This window comes from Lichenostomus cassidix, chromosome Z (genome assembly GCF_008360975.1).
Source record: "Lichenostomus cassidix isolate B80296 chromosome Z, HeHo_3.0, whole genome shotgun sequence".
Classification (NCBI taxonomy): Eukaryota; Metazoa; Chordata; class Aves; order Passeriformes; family Meliphagidae; genus Lichenostomus; species Lichenostomus cassidix.
This window is the reverse complement of record NC_139511.1, coordinates 65,760,702-65,787,415: the sequence shown is the minus strand read 5'-3', so window position 1 is coordinate 65,787,415 and position 26,714 is coordinate 65,760,702. Positions and strand designations below refer to the sequence as shown.

The 26,714-nt window shown below is 44.3% G+C and overlaps 1 protein-coding gene across 6 annotated transcripts in view; it reads left to right on the top strand.

Annotated features, from left to right (window-relative positions):
• Positions 1–26,714, top strand: part of LOC146425141 (phospholipid-transporting ATPase ID-like) — a 91,094-nt gene that overhangs the window by 16,838 nt on the left and 47,542 nt on the right. For 5 of the 6 annotated variants that reach the window (XM_085042248.1, XM_085042250.1, XM_085042251.1 and 2 more), the window contains 4 exons: positions 2,786–2,864; positions 14,546–14,604; positions 24,107–24,220; positions 26,331–26,429. In XM_085042248.1, coding sequence (XP_084898374.1) covers positions 2,822–2,864; positions 14,546–14,604; positions 24,107–24,220; positions 26,331–26,429 — 315 coding nt within the window. In that variant the 5' untranslated portion in view covers positions 2,786–2,821. Of the gene's footprint in view, positions 1–2,576; positions 2,596–2,785; positions 2,865–14,545; positions 14,605–24,106; positions 24,221–26,330; positions 26,430–26,714 lie in introns of those variants that run through there. The other variant, XM_085042252.1, reaches the window with a different exon arrangement.

The window sequence follows — 26,714 nt, the reverse complement described above, 5'->3', positions numbered from 1 at the left end:
TTCACCATTACTTGCTTGTGTTTGTTTTCACACTGGCAGCCGGTGGTCAATGAAGCCTCAGACTGAAAGCAGACAGCTGGAAGTGTGATGGTGTGCTGTCACGGAGGGGGTGTGAGCAGGCAGCCTCACACACAAGCTACAGCCAGCGTGAGAGTGGCTTTCCTCAGTAAAGAAGCATGGGGATTAGATGTGTGAGTCAATAACAAAGCAGCAAAGGAAGATATTTGCAATATTATGAAAATAAAGGGAACACCTCAATGCAATAGGGGTGTGTCCAGCCCTTAATGCCATCGTCTGTGTGCCCACTGAGTACTGACACATTCTCAAATTAGGTTGTGGTTTGGGCAAGCCAGGAACTGAGTTTTGCCTAAAGGATCAGGTCAGCTTGGGAAGGATTCATAACTCCTGGGATTTAACTAAGTGAGCAGGTATGCCAAGTCTGTGTGGTGGAAATGACGTACTGGGGATGTAATTGGTACAAATGGATGTGGCAAAGTTATCTCCCATGTCTGCCCTAAAAGGCAAGGTTTTGGGGGAATGGAAAGCCTATAAGGGTATTTGTGCTGGCCATGATGGTAAATTAAATTTACTGCTGAGTGAAGATATTCAATGAGTGCAGTCCTATTTTAATGCACTGAGAAGCTGTGGGAACTACATGCCTTCCATATCAAAACAGTGTATTGTTTCAGTCTTCTTGTCACGCTGCAGCCCCACCAGAAACCAGGGTTCAAAGAATCACAGTAATTAACAAAAGCCATGTGTCAGAGCTTAAGGAAGTTTCAGGTTTTTGTTTGGAAGATGTGAAAGTCTATTGTTTGTTCATGTTATTACTGCTGAAAGACGGCTTATAACCACCTTCTCTTCTCTGCTCTCCCTTAAAAATATAAACATCCTTTTTTCACCCTCTGCTGAAATTATATGCCATGTCAGTTGGGTACACAGCTGGGAGAGGTTTGGTAACTGGAGGTTGTTTTTCTAAAATGTTTGGAAAATACAAGAAGATCCAGGGTTCATATGGATCATGTAATCATCAATATGATGATTACAACCAGTCAGCCTTTTACATCTTTGTGCTGATGGTGAGCAGTGACTGTTGTTTTTCTAAAATGTTTCGCAAATACAGCAACATCCAGAGTTCATATGGATCATGTAATCATCAATATGCTGATGACAACCAGTCAACCTTTTGCATCCTTGTGCTGCCAGGATTACCAGATTAGTGATTATCAGTTCTGTGGCTCCTGGTGCTTTAGGAAATCTGAGGTCATTACCTCTGTGTGTGTGGGTAGTGTGTCTCACTCTTCCCAACATCTTATGGGGAGCCCTTTATCCTGGTTAGTAGGGTTTTGTACGACACAATAGTAATTCTAAATCATGGAAGAAATATGTTGAAAGTGATAGACTGAGGTCAGAGAGTGAAAGTAATTTTGGTCAGTAGGGTCGAGAAAGCTTTAGGTTGTGACATTGCATATTTTAACTTAAAGTGGTTTGGCTTCATGGGCAGAGAAATTTTTGGGAGAGGTGTTGCCGAAGCATTTGTCACGATGAGCAGCAGCAATTGGATTGAGTGAATAGAAAAAGGACCTCTTCCAAGTAGAATGGGCACAGAGAAGCTTCCAAAGCCCTCACTGAATTCAGACTCACTGAACTGCAGCTGCTAAATACAGCATCTGGAGTAGAGATCTGTGCAGAAATTAGGATAGATACAATCCTATGCAAGGACTGTAGAGTTTTCCTTTGAGTTTACCCTTATTTTCTGAAAAGACATGAAGCCCCGGCTAGCACTGGTGATGTTGTATCAGGCTTGACCTTGGGCAGTAGCACAGACTGTGTTTGCATGTGTGTGTTTCCAAAGTATTATATATTTGCTATACCTGTCTCCTTAGGCACCCTTGCTCTGAACAGATAACATAGGATAAAGTGCAAAAACTACATTCTGCCGCCTCGAAATTATTCTGGATAGATTATGACTCCCTCAGGTGTCTCAGCTTGGCTCACTGACCGTTTAAGCAACTGTTGATTTAGGCTCTTGGTCACAGAGCAGTGCCAGCTTTTCTCATGTCCACAGATCCTCTAGGTTGTCAGCACCAACATCACCTTCAAATCCTTTAAATAAACTTATCTGATGTTTGGGACACTGAAAGTTTCACTACCAGCCGGTTTTGATGTGATCTATTATTTTTAATGCTCAATCCCTCTCTGCCTATCAGGATATATTCAGGGTTTCAAATGCATTTCTGGTACCTGGCTTTAGGCTTCTGGGCCAGGTAGTTTGCAGCCAGCAGGGGAGATATTTTATTCCAGTCTGCCCCAAACATGCAAGGATGACCAGCAATGGACAGCAGTGTGAGCCAGCACGTGTTGAGCAGAGGCGGATTTACAGGAAACCAGTGCTTCCCGCTGCTTCCTCCTCTTCAAGGAGGCTGGTCATGCTCTGGGTAGACACGCAGTTCCTCTGTACCTTAAGTGCAGCCCTGCGTGTGTATTTCACATTTTCACGCAGCACCAATGTAGTGGGAATGTCCCTTTGAGTCTCTCCTCCACTGGCCCCTTCTTTGTGCAATGTCAGGAGATGAACTGAACAGCATGCCCAAGGTAAGGTAGCCCACTGATGCAGTGCAACCTGAAAACCTAAGATTGTTTTGCATTTTAAAGCATTCCAGATTATAAACTGTAGCTGTTGGCCACAGTGGTTAGGAGTTTGTTTCCCCCATTTTTTTGGGCATAGAATTACATGTATGTGCTGCTGTATGTGTTGTGAATTGCCTTCTCTTTTTTCTTGCAGAAGTTCCATGGAGTTGGACTAAAATAAAGTTTTGGGATGTCTCTATTTGGATTAAAATTTGGAAAGAAGAAATTGAAAGGTGAGTGTGGCCATGCCATTGTCACAGGAGCAAAGGAATGTGAATACAGCACACGTGCAGTCCTTGAGCTCATGGTTGGGATCATGTCCTGCCCTTGCAGAGCAAGGGAGGGGAAGACACACTTTCTTTCCTTTTCCTGCATTTCCTACTACCTTGGAGCAGTGGGGTGGACTGGGTGCCAGTGAACGAGGGCACATCTGCAACAGAGCCAGCTAGAGAGTTTGTGCACTGCTGGGACACATGACTGCCTTGGGGAAGTTGAGTTTTGGTGTTTTTTTAATTCAAGAATCTTTTGCAGGAGTGGGTGGATGAGCAATGCACAGTGCAGAGTGCCAGTGCAGTCTCTGGATGATGAAATGTACTGGTGCTTCTCAAATTCTGTGTTCAGTTTCAAGCCACTCACAAGAAAGACTTTGAGGAGCATGCCCAGGGAAGGCAGAAGAAGCTGGTGAAGGGTCTGGAGCACAAGTCTTATAAAGAGCAGCTGAGGGAGCTGAGAATGTTTATCCTGGAGAAGAGGCATCTCAGGGGAGGTGTTATTGCTCTCTAAAACTACCTGAAAGGAAGCTGTGGTTAGGTGGGGGTCAGTCTCTTCTCCCAGGTAAGAAGCAACAGGACAAGAAGAAATGGCCTCAGGGTACACCAGGGGAAGTTTAGATTGGATTTTAGGAAAAATTTCTTTGCAGAAAGGGTTGTCAAGCACTGGAACAGGCTCTCTATGGCAGTGATGGAGTCACCATCTCTGGAAGTGTCTAATAGATGTGTAGATGTGGCATTTAGGGACGTGGTTTAGTGGTGTTGGCTGTGCTGGATAAACTGTTGGATTTGCTGATCTTGGAGGTCTTTTCCAACTGAAACAATTGTATGATTCTATTTTATGATGTCAATGGCCCAGATATTCCCTTCAATCAGAAAGAGGAAGAAGAGTAAATAAGAGAAATGCACTCTGAGAGCACAGTCTGTGCACCCTGAGAGACCCAGTGTGCAGTCTCTGGTCAGGAATCCACATCTATAGACATGGTGAAGAGGGAAAGTCTCTAGCCTTTCCTTTCAGGGTGTTCCTCCCTGTATTTGATGAATGTGGAATTATTGCCCTACTTGTGTTTTGACATGAAATTATTTTCCAACCTCTCTGAGCTCAGAGGACTGAACAGCTTTTTCCCAGGGGTTTATTTTTGCAATTGTGCTGCTATTTCCCCTTCCTGGACCAGGGCAGACTGTGAGCCCTGGTGTTAAGACAGGGGCATCCGTTTTCTTCTCTGACAGTCTCAGGAGAGGAGGTTGTGATTGCTCCCAGGGAAGGATCTCTGCCAGCCTCAGACTTTTTTTTCCCATCTTGGCTTTGCAGATGAGGGAGTACAGGTTTGTCTGGGAGCCACTGTCCACTCAGGGCATCCCCACTGGTAAAGCAGTAGCTGTTTGATTATCAAAAAGATTCTGTTGCTATATTAGGAAAGTTTTGTGTTTTGTCTGGGCCTGTGCCTGGGTTTTAGCAGAGAAGAGTTCAGCACCCCCCCTTCAAGTATGTATTTGAGAAAGTCAGATCTTCGTAGATATAAACCATGTATTTTGTTGAGAAAAAATAATTTTTGTTCACATCTGATCATCAGTTCAAAACCAGTGAAGGCAAACTGGGAGAAACTGGGAGGATAAAGGAAGCTGGGGTGATCAGGGAATGAGGAGCTTCCATAACAGGAAGCTAAAAGAGTGTTTTCTCCTCCCCCTTTGTTTTTAATTATTTTGCCTTGCAGCCCTAAAGCTATGATGGCTCCTTGCAAACATTTCACTAGGCGTAAATGCCAGTGTTGAAGTGCTATTTTAATCCCAGAGTCTAAAAGGCTTTGTGTTTGCAGAAGTCTGAAGGACTGTGCTGCTTGAGAGCAGGCAAGGCCATCCCACAGGAAACATCCCATGTGCTCATCTTGGAGGGGCAGTACCGCTTATGGAAACACCAAATTTCTGTTCCAAAACCAAAGCTAGATGATGTTTAACCTTGTTCAAGAGCCATGCTCATGGTATGACTTTCATGGGAGGGAATGGATTACCTCAGGCATCAGGATTGCTCCCATGAGATTCAGCATTTCTCCCCAGCAGGACATGGTTTCCACATGAGCTGAGGTGCAGATGAAATTGAGGTGCAGATGAAATTGGATAGGTGTAGTTTAAGAGGACAGGTTACATGGTCCAAGTTTCTTGGAGATAAGAGTCAGCTTTTTATAATTTCAAGTAATTTATGGAAGTAATCAGGAACTAAGCTGGAGTTCATGTCAGACACACAAAGATGCCTGGAGAAAACCAGTTACTGGATAATATTGGTGAAGCTCTTCCAGCTGAAGCAGGGAAGTAAAACTCTTAGATGAGCAGCAGCAGTGTTTCTGTGGAAAAGGTGCCTGACATCTTTTACTCTGAGGTTTGACCTACAGTGAACGTGGGTGAGACAGAGAGGAAGGGGAGCACTTATAGAGCACTGGGTGTGTATAGGGTTGGAGATGGCTGATAAACATGGAATATCTCTCCTCACTGGCTTCATCCCATGGCAGTCTAGCTCAGCATTGGAGGTACTGTCCATGAAAAAAATGGGAATAGGGTGCAGGGAGAATTCATCTACGCAGGTGGAAGAGCAGTCATGGCTGCAGTTTCATCTCCACAAGCCTAGCTTCAGGGCACTGTGAGAGGAAGAGGAAGGTTATAAATTGAGCTAGGGCATTTGGAAAGCTCCACGGTGGGTTTTCCTTCTTGCTGCTCACCAAGGCTTGGAGCAGTCAGGCTCTGGGCAGATCTTGGCAGCTCATGGAGGAGGCAAACCATGAGTGGCACTATGGGACATCGAGCTCAGCTGCCTCCTGGGATCCCCATTCTGATCTGATAGGAAATGTCTCACCACAACAGACATTGAGTATGAAAAATGTATTTATTTTTACATAATTTCCCATGAGGGAAATAACTGAATTGAAAAACTTCTCAAAGTTCGTTTCGGAGCTGTATTTATTTTTATGATTTTTTGCATCACTTCCTATCACTGTTCACTGCTGTTATTAACAACATGTGCAATTGTGTCAAGCTGTGGCATTTACCAGCATGTCTAGGAGATACTGTTTTCTAGTAAAGGAAATCATATGTGCCAGCCAGCCACTGTCAGACTAGTTTTGAAAATAAAAACAAAAGACTATTTCAGCTGCTTTTTTTGGCATGCTAATATTAGTCAAAATATTGTGAACTACTATTACAAATAAAACCAGGACACAGAGTGATATAAAATTCTAAGCCAATTGTGTGGGGGGGAAAAATAAGGTTTTTCAAAATGAAGAAGAGAGAATTTCTACTGCTATATAATTGAAAATTGTATGCTTTCATTCTGAAGTGGACTGAAACAAATATGCAAATATGTAGATTCTTCTTAAGAATTAATTTGTTGCCAGGCATTTTTGAGACATGGTGAGTCCCCACCTCTGCCCAGGGCTGGTGGGTGAGACATTGCCAGGGTTAGGAAAGGAAGGAAAACCAGAACTGGTGTTACTGCAGGAGATGGGGAAAGGGAAAGATGAGTCAGTTTCTGTCCCTTCCTAGAAAAACCTAACTGGGAATGTTTTCAGGTTTAAGGTTATCTGACACTTCTACCTGTGCCCCAAGAGTGCTGTTTTGGCCACAAGTGTTGTGGGCAAATCTGAGGCATCCTTTTGGAGCTCTCTTTCCTTCTTTTCTCTCTTCTTATGGTGGTGATATAAAATGCTGATTTTGGAAAAGGGCAGGATCTACCACTGAACTTCATGTTCATATTAAAAATTTACTAGACCTGAGGTGGAAATACTTCCAGTTCACCCTCAGGGTTTTATATTTCAGGCCTTTATTCTGCAGTATGAAAATGCAGGAGGTCAGTGTATCACCTAAGTAAGCCCTCTGTTAGTGATTCCAGTAGCAAAGTAATGTTGCTTTGTATACCAGGAACATATGAAATTTTCTATCTGTGTGAGAAATTCCATTATGTGTGGCGTTTGTTTGATGCTGAGCAGGAGGCTGTGCTCGGTACCAAGCACAAAGATGCAGTCTGTGACCACAAAAGTGTATTTCTTGCGTTTTATTTCTTCAGGAGGAAGGAGGATTCCTGGTTTTTGGTTGGTTTTTTTGAGTGGTTTTTTTGGTTTTTGGGTTTTTTTTAATTGAGGCAAAAAGACATAATAAATATATTTATTTAATAATGGAGGGACAGGAAGGAGGAAATAGGGCTAAACCCATTGATGGTGGTGTCCCTGTAAGGTCATGATGCATGCTTTTTTTAAATTAAATGCCTCACACTCAGCGCAATCTACTCCATTTCAGAGATGAAAATGTATGTGATTGCCAGCATAAATGTTCTCCAGCCAGAGCAGCCAGAGAGTCTCCACAGAAGAGGGGGCATCTACACGTTACAAATGTGTGGGTTTGTGGCATGGAGTCCTGGAGAGCCCCTCGTTTGAGTCAACAAAAACCCACATGTTTGTTTGCCAGGCAGCTGGACATGTTCCTGCTCTGAGCTGGGTTTGGCTCTGACCTCCCTCTCCCATTTCCATCCCACTGGTTTCTCACTGCTCCTCCTGCCCCAGCCATGCTCACTGAACCCTGCCAGGCTCTGGCTGCAGTTCAGGGCAGGGATGGGCTTTGGTTTCGTGCTGCAGAGCAGCAGGTGTGTGACACAGGTCAGGTTACAGCGTGACACTCAAGTAATGAGGGTCCAACAAATGTCTGTGCCCCAGAGTGGCTGTGAAATACAGATATTTAACCAGCATGACCCTCAGACCTGTCATATGGCTCTTTGCTTCATGCGTTCATCCTCTGATCCATATTAGATGATGAATTTTTGTGTAAAGATCCTTGGCTTTGGTTTTGGATGGAGTTCACTCGTTGCAGCTCTGATCCCATCAGGGCACTGCTGTGTTATGAATGTGAAATCCTGTGGTATCAGTGCTGTAAGAAATAATCCATTGTCTTTACCCCAACGACACAGACTCTACCCAGATACAGCACCTGCTAATCAAGACACTTGTTGCATGGTTCTTTCACCCCTAATCATTGCAAAAAGGAGCAGTCATTGCTTTAAGGTACAAGGAGATTTTAGCTATTAGCTTGTATAATAACCTCCTAGGAGAAAAAGATTTTGGTTGCCTAACACAGTATGTGATGACTTGCCCTCTCCTGTGGAATTGCCTTTCAATGGAGACTGTAATTCCCAGTTTTTTTGAGGGGAGGATAGAGGTACTGACTCACCACGGCAGTTTTCAGTCTTGTGCACATGGAGGAACAGCCCAGCAAAGACCAGAAAACAGGGCTAGGATTTCTTTGCCTGTTAAGAGATGGGTGGTCTGGATGCTGGGTGTGAGGTGGTGTTTGTGCCACAATTGAGAGGTAGCACCAAAAGCTGGGCCACACAGTGATGAAGAGGTGCCCAAAAGTAGGAGGGATATGGGACAAGGAGGAGGTAGCAGGAGACACATCATGAAGTGTATGACTGGAGGGGTCTTCTGGGACTGTTGATAGCCTGTTGCAGCCTGAATTACAGTCTCAGTAGGGTCAGTTCTGTGCCCTTGGAACCAGAACAACTCTGTTACAGCTTTTACAACTTGGTAAGGATAACAGCTTTGCTAAGAACCACTCTATAAGGAGAGCTAGCAAGATGAGTCCAGCTCCTGAATGCCACTCTTTGTAGCTGATCTAGGGCAGAGTTTTTGCTCTTGAGGTCACTTGTTTAAAGGGTGGAGGAGAGATTATTATTTTTACAGAGTTTATGCTGTCTGTGTTCTGTTGTCAGGGTTAGTTACGCAGGCACTGCCCTAATTGGGCTGTGTTCATTTCGTGCATGAGGTATCAGTGCCTAGTTTGTATAGGACTTGGCAAAACCAGGCAGATCTTAACCTCCCATTTCTTGGAGCCACAAGACCCAATATCTACAGAACTTTTCCAATACCCCGTTGAAAGTACTGCTCTTGGCACATGCTCCTTAGCATAAACCAGAAACAAATTTCCAGGGTGTCTGACCAGATCTTGAGTCTAACCTTTTGCAGAACTTTTCCATGCAACGGTCCTAAAGTAAGAAGGCTGGTGGGCTGGCCAGTTACATTTATAGCTGATTTTTTGGCACAGGTTTAATTTTATTAAATACAGATGTTATTCTGAGGTTTAGCTTCTAAAACTGTCTGCTTGAGAAAACAGGCACTTTCCCAGTGACTTGGTCTCAGTGGTTAGACCAAGAACTGGGCACTAAGCCATATTTATGTACGCCGAGTTTCCACTGATGAATAATTTAAAATAGTTTTCAGTGGCAGTGAAATGATAACTTGGAGCACAAATACCATTCCTTCTTTCCAGTGAATGCAATTTGCAGAAGCAGAACCTTTGACTTGCTCAGAGATATATTAAAAAGTTTCAAGAAATGAAAAACTTCTCATCTGATATCCGTACAGCTTTCCCCTCCCTTTTTCCTCATTGCTTTCAGAATCAACAGGGCATGATAAGACATGCATGCTTGGATCTACAGCCAAAAAACCGTGAGTTATGGTTCCCAGGCAAAGCTGGTGTAATACTTGACTTTTCTTAAATTTTTGTTTATTGTGATCATCCAAGAATCTTCATTTCTGTCCAGACTGTTCCAGAAACAAATTAGTTGCATGGTCTATGATGGTTGAGAACTGCTGGACTAGGAGGCACAGCAGTAGAACCTCACAGTCCTCAGCTGGTGAAAACCACTGAGGCAGTGATGTTGTCCTGTGCATGTGGTCAGAGTGGTTCTCCTTTGGTGTAGCCAGAGGACAGGAAGTTCTCCTTGGTGATGATGTTGGATGAGGCTCCCTGTGAAATTTATTGTGGTTTTTCTTGATTTTAGCCAAAGGTATTGGCTGTTACCCAGCAGGAAAGATTAAATTCTCACCACTAGAAATTAGCCTCATATTTTGGCCTTCAGGGATGCTGCCTCTCAGAGGGATGGATGGCTACAGTAGGCAGAGACTCCATTCAGTTTGGAACCAAGTTCACAGTTACCTGGGGCCTTCAGAAAAGGGCTATCACAGCAAACCTGCCCTTAGGTGCCATATGGGAGTGCGGTGCCTTGATTTTCATTTCTGTTCTGTTTCATATCCCACTGCCTCATGTTTCTGTGCCATCCCAGAGCCGTTTTCTGCCATTAATGTTTCTCAAATAAAAGCCATTTGGAGAGTGCATCTCTCACTGTTCTGAGAGGCTCCTTTCCTCACTGGGGCACATACATGTGTCAGCTTCTTCTAAGAGCATTTGAGATGCTTGAGTTCAAATCCATGTGTCAAGTGCCTCCTCCCTGGCTGCAAAGACCCTGGGGGCAACCTGAGAAAGGGGATGGCTTCTTGCTCCCACTGTGTGTCCTGGGAAGAGCAAAGGAGCTCAGAGCATGTTCAGCTGCTGCCTGCAGCACTTGGATTTCCGTTTCTGCATACAAAACAGAAAGCTACTGAGGACTTCAGAAGCTGCCGTGTGACACCGAGGCTCTGCCGTGTAGCCCAAGAGGCTTTCAAGCTTTGTCATCTATTCCTATTTACATTAACACCATTTATCTTTTCTGTGACATTTCTTCCAGCACTAGACTTGGAACCCCTGAGGAGGGGATAAGGGTGGCACTTACTGTATGGCAGGAAACAGGCAAGTGTTGGGAAGTTCTGTTTTTAACAAATAGCTTTATCTTTCATCGGCTTTGAGAATACCGGTTGCTCTCAGGAAAATTCCTGAAGGAGCACACAACACAATAGCTGAAGCCCAGCAAGTCTGAACCTCTTGAGCTCTGCTTCTGTTTTCCTCTGGGACACCAGATAAGTGACTCTGATCTCTCAGTACATTGTTCTCCCCATTGTGAAGATAAGAAAAATTTGTCTGAGGAAAGCAGTGAAGGATTAAGCACTTTGAGGGTATTGAATGAAGCCGCTGTGGTTGATCTGAATCATCCATTTGGGGCAGATGGCAGCTGATTTCAAAACGACTGATACTGTTAGATGTGCCTGAAGAAGGAGAAAAGCACATTTGCCTGCTAACATAGCTTTACAGTAGTGATTAGAGAGCTTGATGAAAACAGCCTACAGACAGAGACCAAAAAATGGTGATCTGTAAAAGGGCTTAAAAATTAGGGATGCTGTATATTTACAGGATCATTGGAGGAAAAGGAGGAAGGATAGCAGTTCAAAGCACTGAACAGCTTAGATGCTTGCTAATGCAAGAGTGAACAAACAGGAAAAACTTGATGTCTTAACACATCATTTAATAGGTGTAACAGACACGTGCTGTGATAACTCACGAGGCTGGAATATTAATAGAAAAGAATAAAACTGATTCTGTAAGGTTAACAGAGGCTTTCCTTGTGTGACTGTGTGGTCTGAGATGCAGCTTGAAGAAAGAGATGAACAAATTGCAGATCTCTGACTAATGCTACGAGGTAAAGAACACAGGCATAGCAAACCAAGAAGGGCAGTGTTTTGTGGGAAAAAACCCCCAAGAAAGTGTAGTTTTATGAGAGGCAGGACATGGTGGTAAATTAAGAAATGCAGAGGCAGAGTTGGAGAGAATTGTAGAGGAGCCCGACTTACTCAGCTGGCACAGAGTATTGGTGCAGAGGTGGGTGATCTTTTGGAGATGACAGGAGGTTGTTTTAGAAGTGATTCCCTCCAAAAGGGAGGGAATGGGAGGAGCTGGCTGGTCCTCTGAAAGCTGGAAGGATGTAAACAGGAATAATTATGAAATGATGGGATGATACTTAGGAAAAAGTGACAATATCAAATTGTTTAACATTGACTTCAAGAAGGAAACCTTCAGTAAATATGAAGAACTAATAACTGAGATCTCATGGGAAGGAATCCTTGGGTGGAGGGAGAATTAGACAGAGCTGTCATTTCCTTAAATTATTGATATTAAAGGCACATATATTATTAATTTATATTAAGGGCACATATATTATTAATTGATACTAAGGGCACATGTACAAGTTATCACCTTTCAGAGAAAGGCTCAGAAGGATGAGTGAAACGGTGAAATCAGAAGCTCCCCATTTGCTTCAGACAAAGGCAGGATGCCTGTAGAAGGTGCAAAACAGTTTGTTTTATCCAGCGCAGTGTGGCAGAGGCTCAAAGTGAGAAAAGGCTATCAAGGACATAAAGGGCAATAAAAGTTGTTCTATAAGAGTTGGGGTCTCTGGGGAGGCTCAGTGGAAAAAGCCTGGCAAATAAAGCTAAGAAATCAGAGGGGGTTTGTTGTGATGTTTTTTGGTTTTTTTTTTTCCTCTAGACATCTAACATAATCCTTGCCAGGAGCAGAGGCGAAAGGGGTAGGTTTTGGGCTGGAGTAGAGAGAGAATGGGTTGAGTGGGTAAGGTAAAGCATGCCCTGGAGCAGTGCTGCCTTTGAGAGTCTGGCTCACAGGCAGGCAAAGTTCAGAAGACTGGGAAGAGAGCAAGCACAGCATCTATCTTGAAACAGGTGAAGAAGAAAAGCTGAGCAATTATAGATGTATTGGCTTCACCAGAGTAAAGGTTAAAACAATACAGCAAACCACTTCAAAGTAACTAGGAGTGTGTGTGTGGGGAAGAGATGATTAACAGTCAGCAGTCCTGAAAAACTGCATCAAACCAAAATTAATTCTGTTTTAGTGGTAGCTGGAGGGCTACTGAAAAAGCCTCAGATCACTGCCATGTATCTTGACTGTCACTTGTGGCATTTTTACAAGTAAACTGGAGATACATGCTTGAGATAAAATCATAATGCAGTGACTGCCAGATTTTTCAGAAAAAAAAAAAAAGACATTAACAATAGATATTGATGACTGATTAAGAAACTTAAAAAGTCCATCAGGGATATATCCCATCCTGAGTCTGGTATTCAATATTTACTTCTACATCTTGGCTGACAGAATAAAGAACACACTTAGTACATCTGTGAATGGCACCACACTGGCAGGAGCTACAAGCACACTCAAATATAGGATTAGAATTGACTAGTTGGAGAAATAGTCTGAAAGAATTTGGATGCAGTTCAGCAAGGACAAATGAAAGATTTGCATTGCCTGATGAGACATCTGGCTCTGCCAGAAAGGATCTGCCAAAATGGATCATATTCTGGGAAGCCATCCTCTGTGTGCTGGTGGTGCGTAAGGATATAACTTTAAATTACTTCTGGGTGAGTTCTTATGCATGATATGCATTGTCTGCCTGGAAAGTTGCATGCCCCTTGTGCTCTGGTCAGCTTTGTTAAGGCCTCACTTGCAAAACATGGCCCATTTTGGGCATTCATCCAGGATGGGGTGAACAAGCTGGGAAGCCTGCTGGAGAGCAGCAAGAGTGATGCTCCTACTGGTGGAGTAATGCACAAGCAGTGACTGAAGAAACCAGAGCTGCTTACCCTTGGGGAGCCTAGTGTAAGGCATAACAGCCTTCAATACACAGTGAACTTGAAATCACAGAATCATGGAATCTCTGCACAGAACTGCACAGCCCCAAGAACTGCACCACATGCCTGAGAACATTGTCCAAACACTCCTTGAGCTCTGCCAGGTTTGGTGCTGTGGCCACTTCCCCCGGGAGCTGTTGCAGTGCCCAACAACCTGGTGGAAACCCTTTACCTGATATCCAACCTAAACGTCCCCTGACACAACTCCAGGCCATTCCCTCTGGTCCTGTCACTGTCACTACAGAGCAGAGATCAGTCCCTGCCCCTCTGCTTACCCTCCTGAGGAAGTTGTAACTGCAGTGAGGTCTCCCCTCAGTCTCCTCAGGCTGAACAGACCAAGTGACCTCAGCCACTCCTCACACAGCTTCCCCTCCAGTCCCTTCACCATCCATATCACCCTTCTTTGCTCTCTTTCTGATAGCTTTTATGGCTTCTCTATATTGTGGTGCCCAAAACTGCACACAGGACCCAAGATGAGGCTGCACCAGTGTAGAGCAGAGAGGAACAATCCCCTCCCTCAACTGTCTGTACTCTGCATCCTTGACAAGTAGCACAAGGAACTGAGGGGAAGCAGAAGAGCAGCTTTGACCCTTCCACGAGAAGATAAAATTTCTTTCAATTGAAGTAATGAGTTTTATGTTAGATAATGCACGGAAAACCTGCCATAAGGGGAGGAAGCTTCAGTCCTGGAATAGGCAATTGAAGAACAGGCATCACTGGAGCTTTCTATGACATTTTTGGGGAGAGACAGGCAAGACCTTGCCTTGGTGTAAAGATCAGATTTAATGACATTTTGATATCCTTCCAGTAATTTTAGATTTCATGATAGCTGTGGTGGTGACAACCCCACCAGTGGGATGATGCTCAGAAATGCACCTGTATTGGAAGAAGGGCACCAACAGTGGGCTGATGAGCTCCAGAGACTTTAGGGGGAAGAGATGTAGCAGGGCAGAAACAGAAAGCACCACTAGTTAAGTGAGAATTCCACCCAGAAGCTGAACAACCTGTAGCCCCAGCACTGGCATTGCAGTGAGTTGTGGGTAGAGGAGAATGGAGTCAGAGTGCCATGGTACCAGTCCACAGTGCTGCTCCATCAGTGCCACCAGCCACCTCAGGTCCCTGACATGGCACAACTGGCACAGGGCTCCAATTCACTCCCTTTTAGCAGCTCTCCTCGCACTTTCTGATGCTTCATTCCTATCTGTATTGACTCTGCTTGCCCTCAGGCATGACTGATGTGTTTCCTCTCCTTTGCAGAGGAAGAGAGACAACTTCAAGCAAACAACCGGGATTTCAATCTACAGTTTGAATATGCTGTAAGTAACCAGCGTATGTTGTTTCATGCAGATGTAGTCACAGATGTAGCTGCATCTGCTTCATGTCTCAAGTGTTGCTTTAAAGGGGTGAACAGAACTGCATGCCAGCTATGTCTCTGCAAACCAGGCAAACACATGCCAGATGAACCATCAGAGGTGGATTGCTGCTGAGTCAGCCTGAAAAATGGGCAGTTGAAGGAGATCCGATTCTGGAAAAGCATGACACAGTGACTTTGCACACTTCCAGAAAATTATTTCTGAGTCAAAGGGTTTGCAGGATCAGGCTCCAAAGCCTTTCAATTACAGAACCAGGGAGGGGTTTTCTGTGGAAATTTGTCTCCATTTAAAGTAAAACATGAAAGGAAATGTGTCAGTTCCTCAGCTTTTGCAGTGAAATCATCTCAGTCAGGAAGGTTGTGAATCTGACCCTTGTGGCTTTCTGCCAGCTTTTCTGCCATATTCTTAACAGCCTACTTAGGTTCACATTGTGCCATGAAATCTGTGATTCCAAAGAGAGCCTTGACACGGGCTGGCTGTGTCCCAGGTCTGCCAGGATAATTTGCCAGGGAGTCCCAAAAGCAGCTTGATTTCTGAACCTTGTGGACCATTTGTTGATGCTGTATGCAGAGGAAGGCTAGCTCAGTCTGTAGATGTGTCCTGCCTGCTTGCAGGGTCATCCTCCCTGTGAGGCTATCCTGAAACTGCATTCTTTCAAAGTGTTTGCAGCTGCCAATTAATACTCAAGTAAATTTTGTGAATTTTTGTCTTCTGAATATCTGAATTCCAGCAGCAAAATTAATCATTCAGTGCCTCGGGAGCTCCTTTGAATCATGTTTTGGTTTAGGAACATCACAAAAGTGTTTTCTTGGCAAGAACTGAAAACCTCAGCATTTTAGAACAATCTAATTTCTCGTTAACAGGAAGAGTCTGACTTGCCAACAGGTTTGACTAATATCAGTATGGTGGTTTTTAGTGGTCACTTTTCATCCACGAAATACATCACATAGGTTAGAGAGTACCATGGTCCAGAGCTGCTGCATATGACCTGAATATGAAATGCATGGAAGTTAATATTTATGTGATGTACTATGCAGCATGAATGTCTTATCAAGACTGGTGATCTGAGACTGGAGAAGTACACTTGATTTGCACACAACCTGTCAGTAGTATGCTGGGGTGGGTATTGCCACTACATGTGGTTTTGTCATCTTCCACTGAATGATTGCAATGTGCAGCAGTGGGACAGGAAAATAGGAGGGAGATGGGCAATCATGTCAGGGTAGAGAGAACAAGCAACTCTGCTGGTCCTTCGCCTTCTTCTGTGAAAAGCCATTCAGAAAAGTGACTTTGCATGACACTGTTTCCCAGCTGATTGCTTGATTGTGCCCAAGGATTTGCAAATAGCCACAATTAGGTAGATGACTTTGAGAACACTTCAGAGTTTCCATAAGTCTGTGATGAGGTGATAAAGTGAAGGCAGCCAAAAAGCCAGCTCAGTATAATGTGTTAAACTTGGCAGTGAGTTTCAGGAATCATGCCCCTTATTTTAGTCAGCTATGGCTTGTCATTTCTTGATTGCAGTATAGACCAAGGCTTAGGAAATCCAGAAGACTGCCCAAAAAGAGACAAGCCTTGAAGTGGTGAGTGGATGGTGATGTACTAAAAGACTTTAGGTGGTGATGCAAGCACTGCCCTAACCATACAGGGCTGCACATCATGTCCTGGGCTGCTTATTTCCAGTAAGTCCTCACAAAAGTTCAATTTATTAACCCGACATTACTATGGTGTATGAAAAGAACAAACTTTGCTCATCACTTCAGATGCCATGCTGTAGATTGCTGATGAATGTGGAAATGACAAAAAAGGGAGGTAGTCTCCTGGCATTCTCCCATAACATACCCATGATGCTCCTGAAAGTTAGCTCTTCCAGGCAAGGGTTAAATTCGGGCACCTTCCTCACATTCAGATTTGTCTGATGGGTTTGCACTGCTGAGCGCTAGGATGTGGTTCAGGGTGAAAGATCACCAAGATCCAAAGGAAGCCCACCAACATAACAAAGCCTAAAAGCAATCTCAGACAGTGAAAGCCGCAGGAGTGAGGTTCCTTAAGTGGTAACTCAAGGCCACATTAGCCATAAAACCTATAGAACAGGTTCTTGTAACAAAGCTAGGTGAGGCGGTAAATGTTTCTTTAGGGTGAGGCAGTTGCTGAGAAAGGCCAGTAAGGAAAAAGAAAGGGAAATGCAAACTGAGGTGTTGTGTATTGGCTTACTGCTGTGGCCAGGCTTAATGTCCCAGCTGGTGTGAAGGTTTGAGCCTTTCACTAAAAGGAGAGTTTCTATTATGTAGGCATAGATCAAGGGTACAAAGAAGCTTTGTCCTCCCTTATCACAGTGAGAACAGAGAAGTGGGAAAGTACAAGCAGAGGTGGGTGTGCTGTCCTGGAATATCCCTGTTCCTGGTGGGACTTTGTCCCTTCCCGGTGCAAAGTCTGCAGGGTATCTATGAAGGGAGAAGAGACGAGCTGATAAGGACTTGAAAACTATATCGTGTGTGGAGTCTGACATCAGCTCTGGCAGCTGCTGAAAGGTGGCCCTCCTGGTGTGAAGCAAGAGTCCCGAATAATGCTCAAAACCAGCTCTGCAGGAACCTGGTGCTGCGCTGTGTCTGCCAGTGCGTGCAAGGGCATGTCCATATCCATCACACTAGAACTTGCAGGAGACTTCAGAGGGCAAATTCCCTCCCAGAGCTCGTCAGATATTACATGAGATGCTAAACTGCAATGTGTCCCTGTCTGCTGTGCTCCTCCAGCTATGGGGCCTCTTTAGCTGAGCAGGAGGGTTAAAAAAATTGAACAAACTTTAAAACAAAGTGCTGTGCAGTTAGCTGGAAGGGCTGAGTGTGAAGGTATGTACACTACCCACCAGCTCACAAAATTAGTTAGAAATGACTCAGAAACCGAGTGTGAATGAGTGGCATGAAAAGGCACTTAGAGCAGCACATAAAAGTACTTAATATAGGTCAGTAAAAATGAAAAGTCAAGTCCTAATCCTGTGTTTATTCACACTGCAGACAGAAAGATCCTTCCTGAATTCAGAAAAAGGTTTGTCTGTGTAAAGACTGAAATAAAGTGAAAAGCAGGGTGGCAGATGTGGAACAGCAAGATTTAAGGACTTTAATAAATTTAATCTGTCCGCACTGTCCACAGCACAGCTACAGAGGGGACTGCCTCTGTGAGTCCACCACGATGGGCTCTCCATCACACTCTGGAGAAGAAAATCTCTTCTGAAGGCTTTTAATGTTTGCTGTGATCCTAGCTCCTTTTTATTTCTTTGCTTTCACATTGGAATTTAGCACAGCTGCACTGGGACGTCATGAAGGGCTGCGAAAACAACTTTGAAATTGGCTTTCAGACAATAGGAGAGGAAATGCAAGGCCTATGAGTCAATGACAAATTTCATCTTGGATCAGGACCCAGGGTCAAACCAGCATTCTTTCATCAGGACCAGCAGCAAGGGAGCCGCTTGGACTCAGGTCACCTGCTGAAGTCTTTAGTGAAATCAGAGGGATGTATATAACTTCCTATAGCCAATACACATTGCCCTGGGCTGGATCAGCAGCTGGGCTCTTATCTGTTTGAAATTTAATCGGAGAGCAGGGAGCTCTGTTAGTGGGCTCAGGGTCTGCTCTATCTCATCTGCTTGCACACTTTGATCTCACAAGGACGCCTGGTGGGTGATCCTCAAGGACCTTATCAGTGTGGTCAGAGTCCTGGCACCAGCTGCCCCCTCTTCCTGTCCCGACCTGTGAATGTTTCCCAGTGTCCCTCACGCTCAAGGCTGAAGGGAGTGTGGTCTGATCAAGTGAAATGTGGTCTGAGTTTGTCCCTGAAGGAACATCTGCAGCAGCAACCTGCATTGCTCCTTTATTTCCAAAGGTGTAAACTGAATTAATCCAAAGAGCAGTTGAGGCACTGTCAGGAGCAGCCAGAGCAGGGCTGTACTATGAGAAGGGGCAAGCTGGGAGTGGAGGTGACCCAGCTCAGGCAGAGCTCTCCCTGACCAGGGTGCAGTCCTGCAGCATCTGGCTGGCAGGGACAGGGCAGGGTCACAGGGTCCATCCTGACCATTCTAGACAAGGTGGGGTGATGAACCAGGTCCAGGGCCCTATTAGGGAGCCAAGGCAGGAGCAGCAAGAGACAGCACTGGAGACAAGTTACACCAGAGGTCCAAGGTCCATCAGGGAAGTAGAGCTGGACAGATGAATCTGGAAAACTAGGAGAGGTGACAGTCTGGAGTTGGGGACTCCGACAAAGTAGCTCAAGTGAGGATAGAAGGTTCATGGCTGAGTTTAACTGAGCTCTGAGCTCTGGACAGGGGTTGTGGATTGTGACACCAGGTGAGGTCAAGGCCCTCAAGGCATATTAGGGCCTTGAGAAGCACAGAAAGACAGAGCTGTGCCAGATGTGAGTGAAGTCCATATACCCTTTTGGATCAAGTCCTCCACTCTTCATCAGATTAAATCTCATGGAGAGGAAACTCCTACTGCACTGGTTGGGAGTCTTGTCGTGTGAGACCTTAATGAACACAGTGGTTTGGGGTTTGCCTCCTTTGCACCACTCAGCAATGTTCTGCCCTCCCCTTCTTTTCTCCTTCCTGCCAGGCAACAGGTCAGGTACTGAGCCAAAAGCCAGAGGAGAGCACACTGTTGTCAAAGGGGATGACTAAGAGACAAGACCTTTAGGTGCTGTGCTTGGCCTGTCTGTGAGCAATGACATGAGGCTGTCAAGCCATGCCACCCCTTTGCACCACCGTGATGAGGACACTCACCACAGTGATGATTACCTGCTCACTAATGGATGACACCAGGCAGAAGGAACACAGGAAAACACAGCCAGTGACCACACTTCCCTACAGATTTTCCTGGAATACCCAATGTGTGATGAGATCCTGTAACTCACTTCATTGGTGCTGTCAAGAGAGAGTTGAGGGGTTACGTATGTAAGGCATTCCCATCCTTTTTCTGTTAAAAGGAAAAAAAAATTGGGGGGAAAAAAGGGAAGAAAAGAGAATTGGAAATTGGCATTTTTATTTCTGGTGTTTGGTCAGTCTTGTACTCCTGGGAATTTGCTGTTTTACAGGGACCAGATTAACACCACTGCATCCTTTTAGCCTTTATAAATCTTCTGTTGAGTTGGGTCTGCTGTCCACCCTCACGAATAAGTCAATGAACTTGGGAGGATTAAAACTGATCCGGTCTGACTGTTTCATACTCCCTACTAAAACAAAGCCGCAGTGGCACCATATGCACTGATACATGAGTTTATGAAATATCTTCATGAGCCCTGTGGTCACATCTCTGCTTGTGGCTTCTATGTGCTTTCCAGTGGCGCTGCTGCAGTTAAACAGGGTGCCATGGAATTGTACTCCTGCCACCTCCTTGGTGAGGCTTTATCAAAACTGCTGGGAAGGACCTTTCTGCTTCTCAGCTTTCCATTGCTCTTTACTTTGTACTACACAGGTACTGGGGAAATTGCCAGGTGTTGTGGCCTAACAACACCCTGTGGGTTCACCAAAGCTAAAATTTGCTTTTGGCTGGGTTGTCCAGCTGCTGGAAACTTCTATGTCAGTGAGCCAGGGGTATAAATTCAGAGGGTCACTACCTTGCCATAGCCTTTAGCCCCTGTAATCTAGCCACAAAAGCAGCAGTGTCTCTTAACTTCCAGTGACTTTTATGGCAAGGAGATGATTTGTTTGCTCAGCGAACTAAGGTAGGAGCCATCTGCTGAGTTTTGCCTGCTGTCGGACGTCACAGGCGGGCTTCTGAAAACACCCCCAAAGTAACAGCTCATCTGCCAGATCTGGACTTGTGTAACTGTGGTGAGATGAGCACTATTCTTAGGGACAGCATTTTGGTGGAGTCACACCTCCAGGAGGTGTGAATCTAGCCCCTGAAAAGAGCAGATGAGAATAATCCCTCACCCACAGACAACAGTGCTCTGGTGTCAAGCTTCGCATCTGGGGAGCTTCAGGCTGCCTGTGGTTAACCACGCTCAGACCTGCTCATTTGGGACACAGGTGCATGTAGGGACTGCCCTTGGACAACCAGAAGTCTAGGGCAGATCTGGGAGTTAATGTAAAGCTCCCCATCCCCATCTTTGTGCTTAGCCTACAGAGCTGCTCTTCCTAGCTGTGGGTTTTTATGAATCTATAGGGAAACTAGAAGTTTCAGTAAGGCTACTCAATACCTAAATGCTATTATAAAGATTATTCCCCTCCATGATTTCTTCTCTGTGGGAGTCTCCCTCACTGAAGGCAAAGCATGGGGAAGGTGAGGCAGATGATGTGTTAGAGGCATTGCTTGTAAAATGATGGCTTCATGTGGACTGTTTAACACTCTGGGGTGCTGCAGGCTCCCGTAACACCCCTCCCACTCCAGAGTGAGGTTCTGGTACAGCTCTAAAGAATGACAGGGTTTGATGATGTTAAGCATCACAGAATAGGATAAGATCAAGAGCAGAGGCCAGCTGAGATTTTCCTGTAGTTGGCCAAGAGCCTGAGCTGTCAAAGCACACAGACTGTAGTATTGCCTGAAAACATAAGTGATACCTGAGAGAACTGGGTTTTTTCAGTCTGGAGAAGAGAATGCTTGAGGGTGACCTAACTGTGGCCTTCCAGTGCATGAAGGGAGTGAGAATGATGGAGAGGCACTTTTTACAAGGGCATGTAGTGGCAGAACAAGGGAATGGCTTCAAACTGAGAGAGAGTGGGTTTAGATTAGGTATTGGGAAGAAACTCTTTACTGAGAGGGTGGTGAGGCACTAGAATAGGTTGCCCAGAGAAACTGTGGATGCTCCATCTCTGGAAGTGCTCAAGGTCAGGGTGAACAGGTCTCTGAGCAACCTAGTCTAGTGGAAGGTGTCCCCACCCATGGCAGTGGGGTTGGAACAAGATGATCTTTAAGGTCCCTTCCAACCCAAACCATTCTATGTTTCTGTGATTATATATTTTGCATAGTGCTTCAGCTGTACCTGTGATGTGGGAATGCAGAGCTTTGATTTGGAAAGGGTGAAGTTTTCCTTAGTTTGTCATTATAATTTGCTATTGATATTCATTTAGCCCCTGAGGTCCATGAACAAGTTATGTGTTGAATTAGAAATCTTTATGGTAATTACAAGTTCTTTTTTTCTGGTAATTCATTTTAATTATAGATTCTAGAGTAAAGAGAAGATCCATGATAATTTTCCCTGTCCTTATCCTAACTCTAAAGTGCCTTGGTGTCCCAAAACACAGTGTGTGCCCAACAGTATCATGATCCTGAGCACTAGGAGAAAACATTGAATGTCCTGATTCCTGCAGTTAAGCATTTGGAAGCTGTTATGTCTGGGGTTTTTACCATGCCTAATGGCAATAGGAAATAAAATGAATGGCTGTGGTTCATTCAGTGATTTTCCTGACGTAATTAATGGACAGAAATAGAAGGCAGGAATTGAAATAAACCACTCCCATTCTTTTCTTATTCCCCTCTGAGATTTTTGCAGGCAAAGATCTATAAACTTTGTCTGAGTGTTTACTGAGCATTTTTTCCCATGGTATATGTGACCCTCTGAAATCTGTTGACACACAAAGGTCAAGTCCCCTGCATTTACTTTTTCCTGCAGCTACTGTTGTCTCTTTTTTTCTGTAAGTGACCATGGTAACTTTTCCTCAGAATAGTGGGCAAGGAGCATATTTAGATCAGTTTTATTAAATAATCTGCTAGACTCTGTGCCTGGTGGGCACAGTCTTGTCAAGCAATTTAGTTCTCAGTACCCTGCGTTTGCAGAGGGTACTTCTATTCCATTGCTTCTGTTTCAGGAGTGTCCATGGAGCCTGTCTGCAACACATATGCCATGGTTAAGGATTTTGAAATAAACCAAATTTAACTATGTGTCATGGCACAGACAGAGTTAACCATACTTGTAGGTGGCTGCATGGTACCAGGAGAGAGGTGATGTTGTTTGTATGATGATCACTGATAAATATATTTTCTTGCTGGAGTGCAACCAACAGGAGGATTTTGCTAGCGCTTCTATGAAGGCTGTTTTCATTTCTGCCCTTTCAGAGATTTACTCATTTGGCTTGTCCAAGGTATAAAATATGAATTTAATGCTGAAGAACATATGCTGTACTGTGTGTCGGAACATAGAGAAATCCAGTAACTGCCTAAAATGGAATAGCTTCCCCCACACATACCTTTCAAAGGTAACCTGAAATAATTGGTTTAGTGCTGGAAACATGCTGATGCATGTCAGTGTAGATGTCGAGATCCGGGATTAATGCATGGATTAGAAGGGGGCTGTGATTCATACTTAGTAGCTCCTGTCCTCCCACCAACTTAGCAATATCTAAAGGCTAGTACAAATACTGCAATCACCATTTTCTCTGTTGATGAACCAGCATATTTATTGTGGAATTCAGGTGTGCTTCACCTGGTGCTGTCACACCTTAGGTACTTTGGGAGAGGGTTAATGGGCATTGTCTGGAGATCTTCTAGAGGGAAAAAATTTAAGATGCTCTCACAACAGGTGACATTCATCCTTTCAGAACTAAACCAGGACCGGGGCCTGTTAAACTTCATATGAAAAGAAGGTTCTAGCACACCCAAAAACTGAAGGGACAGCCCCAGATTGAGTCTGCCTGGCTGCTGGCAAGTACTGGACCAGACTGCTCTGATCTTTGGGGAAGAAAACACCCAGTTCTGCAATATGAAGCTGAGGTCCTTCTGTGGTTTGCAAAAGACAGACCAGGGAGCAGCCACTTCTTGTGGCTGGAAGGGCTGTCCACAATTAGAAAAGGAAACTGGAAATAGGGAACAGAGCTGCAGTTCGCTTACTGAAGTGTTTGCACAACACTGCATCCAAGTGATTTTTGTGGAAGAGAAACAAGCCACCCCTTGAAGCTGCTAAGTGAAAGGTTGCTGAATCAGCTGAAAATGGTAATAATAATGTCATATTCTGCTTCTGGGAGGATGTATACTGAGAGATATATGGATATACTGGGAGAACTCCTCTAGGGTTCTCCAGCCAATGGGTACTTCAGAGCCTCAGACAAGCTACAGATGGTTGACCTGGCATGTGTTTGCTAACCTTGCTTTGTAGATGCTAACAGCAAAATTGCTGTCTTCTGGTTACAGTTCTCAATTTTTTTTGAGCACTGTGTATGTAAGAAGACTGTTAATAAAGGGAAGATGAGTCTCTTTGTGAGCAACTATATGCAAGTTTATCTACCTGCAGCAGCACTGGCATAAGCTGAGCATCATGTTTTCACCCATTCCAAGAGGAATTTTCTGTTTATCCAGGCTTGGCATGATTGTGTGGGGGAAAAGGAAATGGTTTTTGAGCTGCTGTTGGAAACAATGCTATTGCTAAATATAAGCAAGTAAGACACAGTTGAAATGTGTTGTGCTGTAATTTTGTTTCCTGTTTTACCAATCCCACTTATTTTCTTTTTTTTTTCCTACAGAACAATTCAATTAAAACATCAAAATACAACTTCTTCACTTTCCTGCCTCTCAACCTGTTTGAACAGTTTCAGCGAATAGCCAATGCTTACTTTCTTTTCTTGCTGATTTTGCAGGTATGAAATCACTCTGCTGTTTTCCAGCAGATTGTGTTTTCTGTTTTCAAAGCCAGTCTATGTTTGATAGGTGTAATGAAGTGCAAGCATGAATTAGCATCCCAGTAAAACCTTACAGTACCTAGAAAGTAGGGCAGAAAAAAGCAATTTTCTCTCTTACCTTTGGATAAGAGGGTTTGAACTAAATGAAGAAAAAAAATGTAATTAGAGTTTTCAACAAATTGTGCAACTTTTTCACGCCCTGCCCTACTATCTCTTTGTGTCTACATCAGCTCCTGGCTGTCCTCAGGTTTGCATTACTTACTCATCCTGTAGTATAAAGACAAGTTGTCTCTTACCCATGGATTTTAAGGCAAATTCCACAGGCAGTCGCAAAAGAAACAGCAGGAAGGACAAATTGGTAACCTGTGGTGCTTCCCTGGGAAGGAAGGAGTTAACATCAGGAAAGCTCAAGGTTGTGGCTAGTTTGCATAAAGCTGCACGTTGCTGCTCCCTTCCCCAGGGTGAGGAAAGTGTCCAGTATGGAGTGTGTCAGACACTGGCAGCACTATTGAACCCTGTGGGTTGTGAGGCATTGAGTTGCACTTTGCTCATCACTGTTGGTAATGATACCCTGAAAGCTGAACGCACTGGATAAATTGATATCAGGATTTCTGCCCCTTTGCCATGTACTCTGCCATTGTTGAGTCATATCGGAATAGACGTTATCAGAAAAAGGGTATAATTTTGATTATGTTTCAAGCGTGATATTTTAAAGTTGACCATTTCACTGCACACAGGTTTGCAAAATAACCCATGTCAAATGTGTTTTTTTAACCACTTTAGCTCAAAAAAGCATAAGTGAAATGTGGCTAAGCCTGAAGCAAGCCACATTCCTTTTTTGCTTATTTACAGGGAATGAATTTTTGAAATTTCATTGCCTGTATGTTTTTCAATAAGCCAGTGAAGGTGGCTTTTCAGCTCAGCTGAGAGCACAGTTCCTGCGTTGTTGTACTGCACTCTAGCTGTTTGTCTGTCAAATTCACAGTATTTCAAACTATTTGCCTTAAATTATTCCACTCTGTGTTTTGCTGGGCCATCTAGGGTTGACAATGTATAAAAGCACACAACTTTTTCTTTACATCAAGGTAGTCTAAAGAGGGCAGGCATTAGCCTGTTATACCTACATATTGTTCCATTTAATTTTTTTCCTCACTCCATCCCTGTGGGACAATTCCTGCATTAGGACTGGATGTGATGGGCAGGCTGCAGGGACTCTGTCTCCCACTCCTTTGTGACAGACCAGTGGGAAATGCAAGTTCCCAGTTAGATGAGAAGGCAGCAGTTGCAGCCTCTACAGCTGAGCAGGGCTGTGGTGCCTGTAGAATCCAGGCAGTGACAGTGCATAAATATCAACTTCACAATGCACATGGAGTTGACACTTCCCAAATCCAAACTGATGGGCATGCTAGTGCTGGTTTCACCATTAGGGATTGCTTCCATTCCTAGTGCTGTGCTTCTAGAGGAAGGGGAGGACTCTGTGTGGGTAAGACTTCCCCTCTGCATCATTTAAGGCATGACAGAATAACCTTTAACTCTTTGGTCCTCTCACTGTTAAAGATGTAGGAAACAGAAATGTCTGTGTTGCTCTTGGGGGAGAGCAAGGTCAGCCCTGGCAACAGCTGTGCATTGTTCAGAGATGTGAAATTTTCTTCAGCAAAATGAGAAAAGTTACTGAAACAAAGAACAGAAGCTTTTGACAGCTCTTCACAGCTGGTTTTGCTCAGATAGCTCTGAGTCCCTCACAGCAGGCTTGCCCATGTCAGTACTTCCAAAGAAATCCACTGGGGACTTTGCAATCCTAATTCTGCAAACAACAAGAAAGAGCAACCCACTACACTTTCTGACAGTGCCATATTTATAACTGAAATTATAGCTTGTTTTGTAAGGAAAGCATGGGTTCCCTGGCTCTCCCACCTTTGGGGGGGTCACATATCATGGATAAAGCTGCATTTCTGTCTTTATTCTATATTCAGGCATCATAGAAAAGTGCTGTCTGAAGCTTGATTAGGAAGCAGTGGTTTTGTGAACTGGTAGGAAATGTCTTAACTCAGATCTTTTCTTCCCACAGTTGATTCCTCAGATTTCCTCACTGGCCTGGTTTACAACAGTGGTGCCCCTGGTGCTGGTGCTGGCTGTGTCAGGAGTCAAGGATGCCATTGATGATTTTGTAAGACCTGTGTTTCTAACCTTTACTTTGGAGTTTGCCTGTGATTCTTCAGCACAGTAACTGAAATAAACCACTGAAACACAGCTAAGTGGCAGGCACTTGGAGAACTGGTGTATGGCCAAGATGGGGTCTGAGATTAAGTCCCCAAAATCAGTAATTTGTTACTTAAAAAGGAGCTAGGATTTCCAAATTGCTGAGCAGCCAAACAGCTCAATTGATTTTCTCTGAAACTGCTCAGCATGTCTGAAAATATGGTCGCTGATAGATACATCTGGACACAGGCAC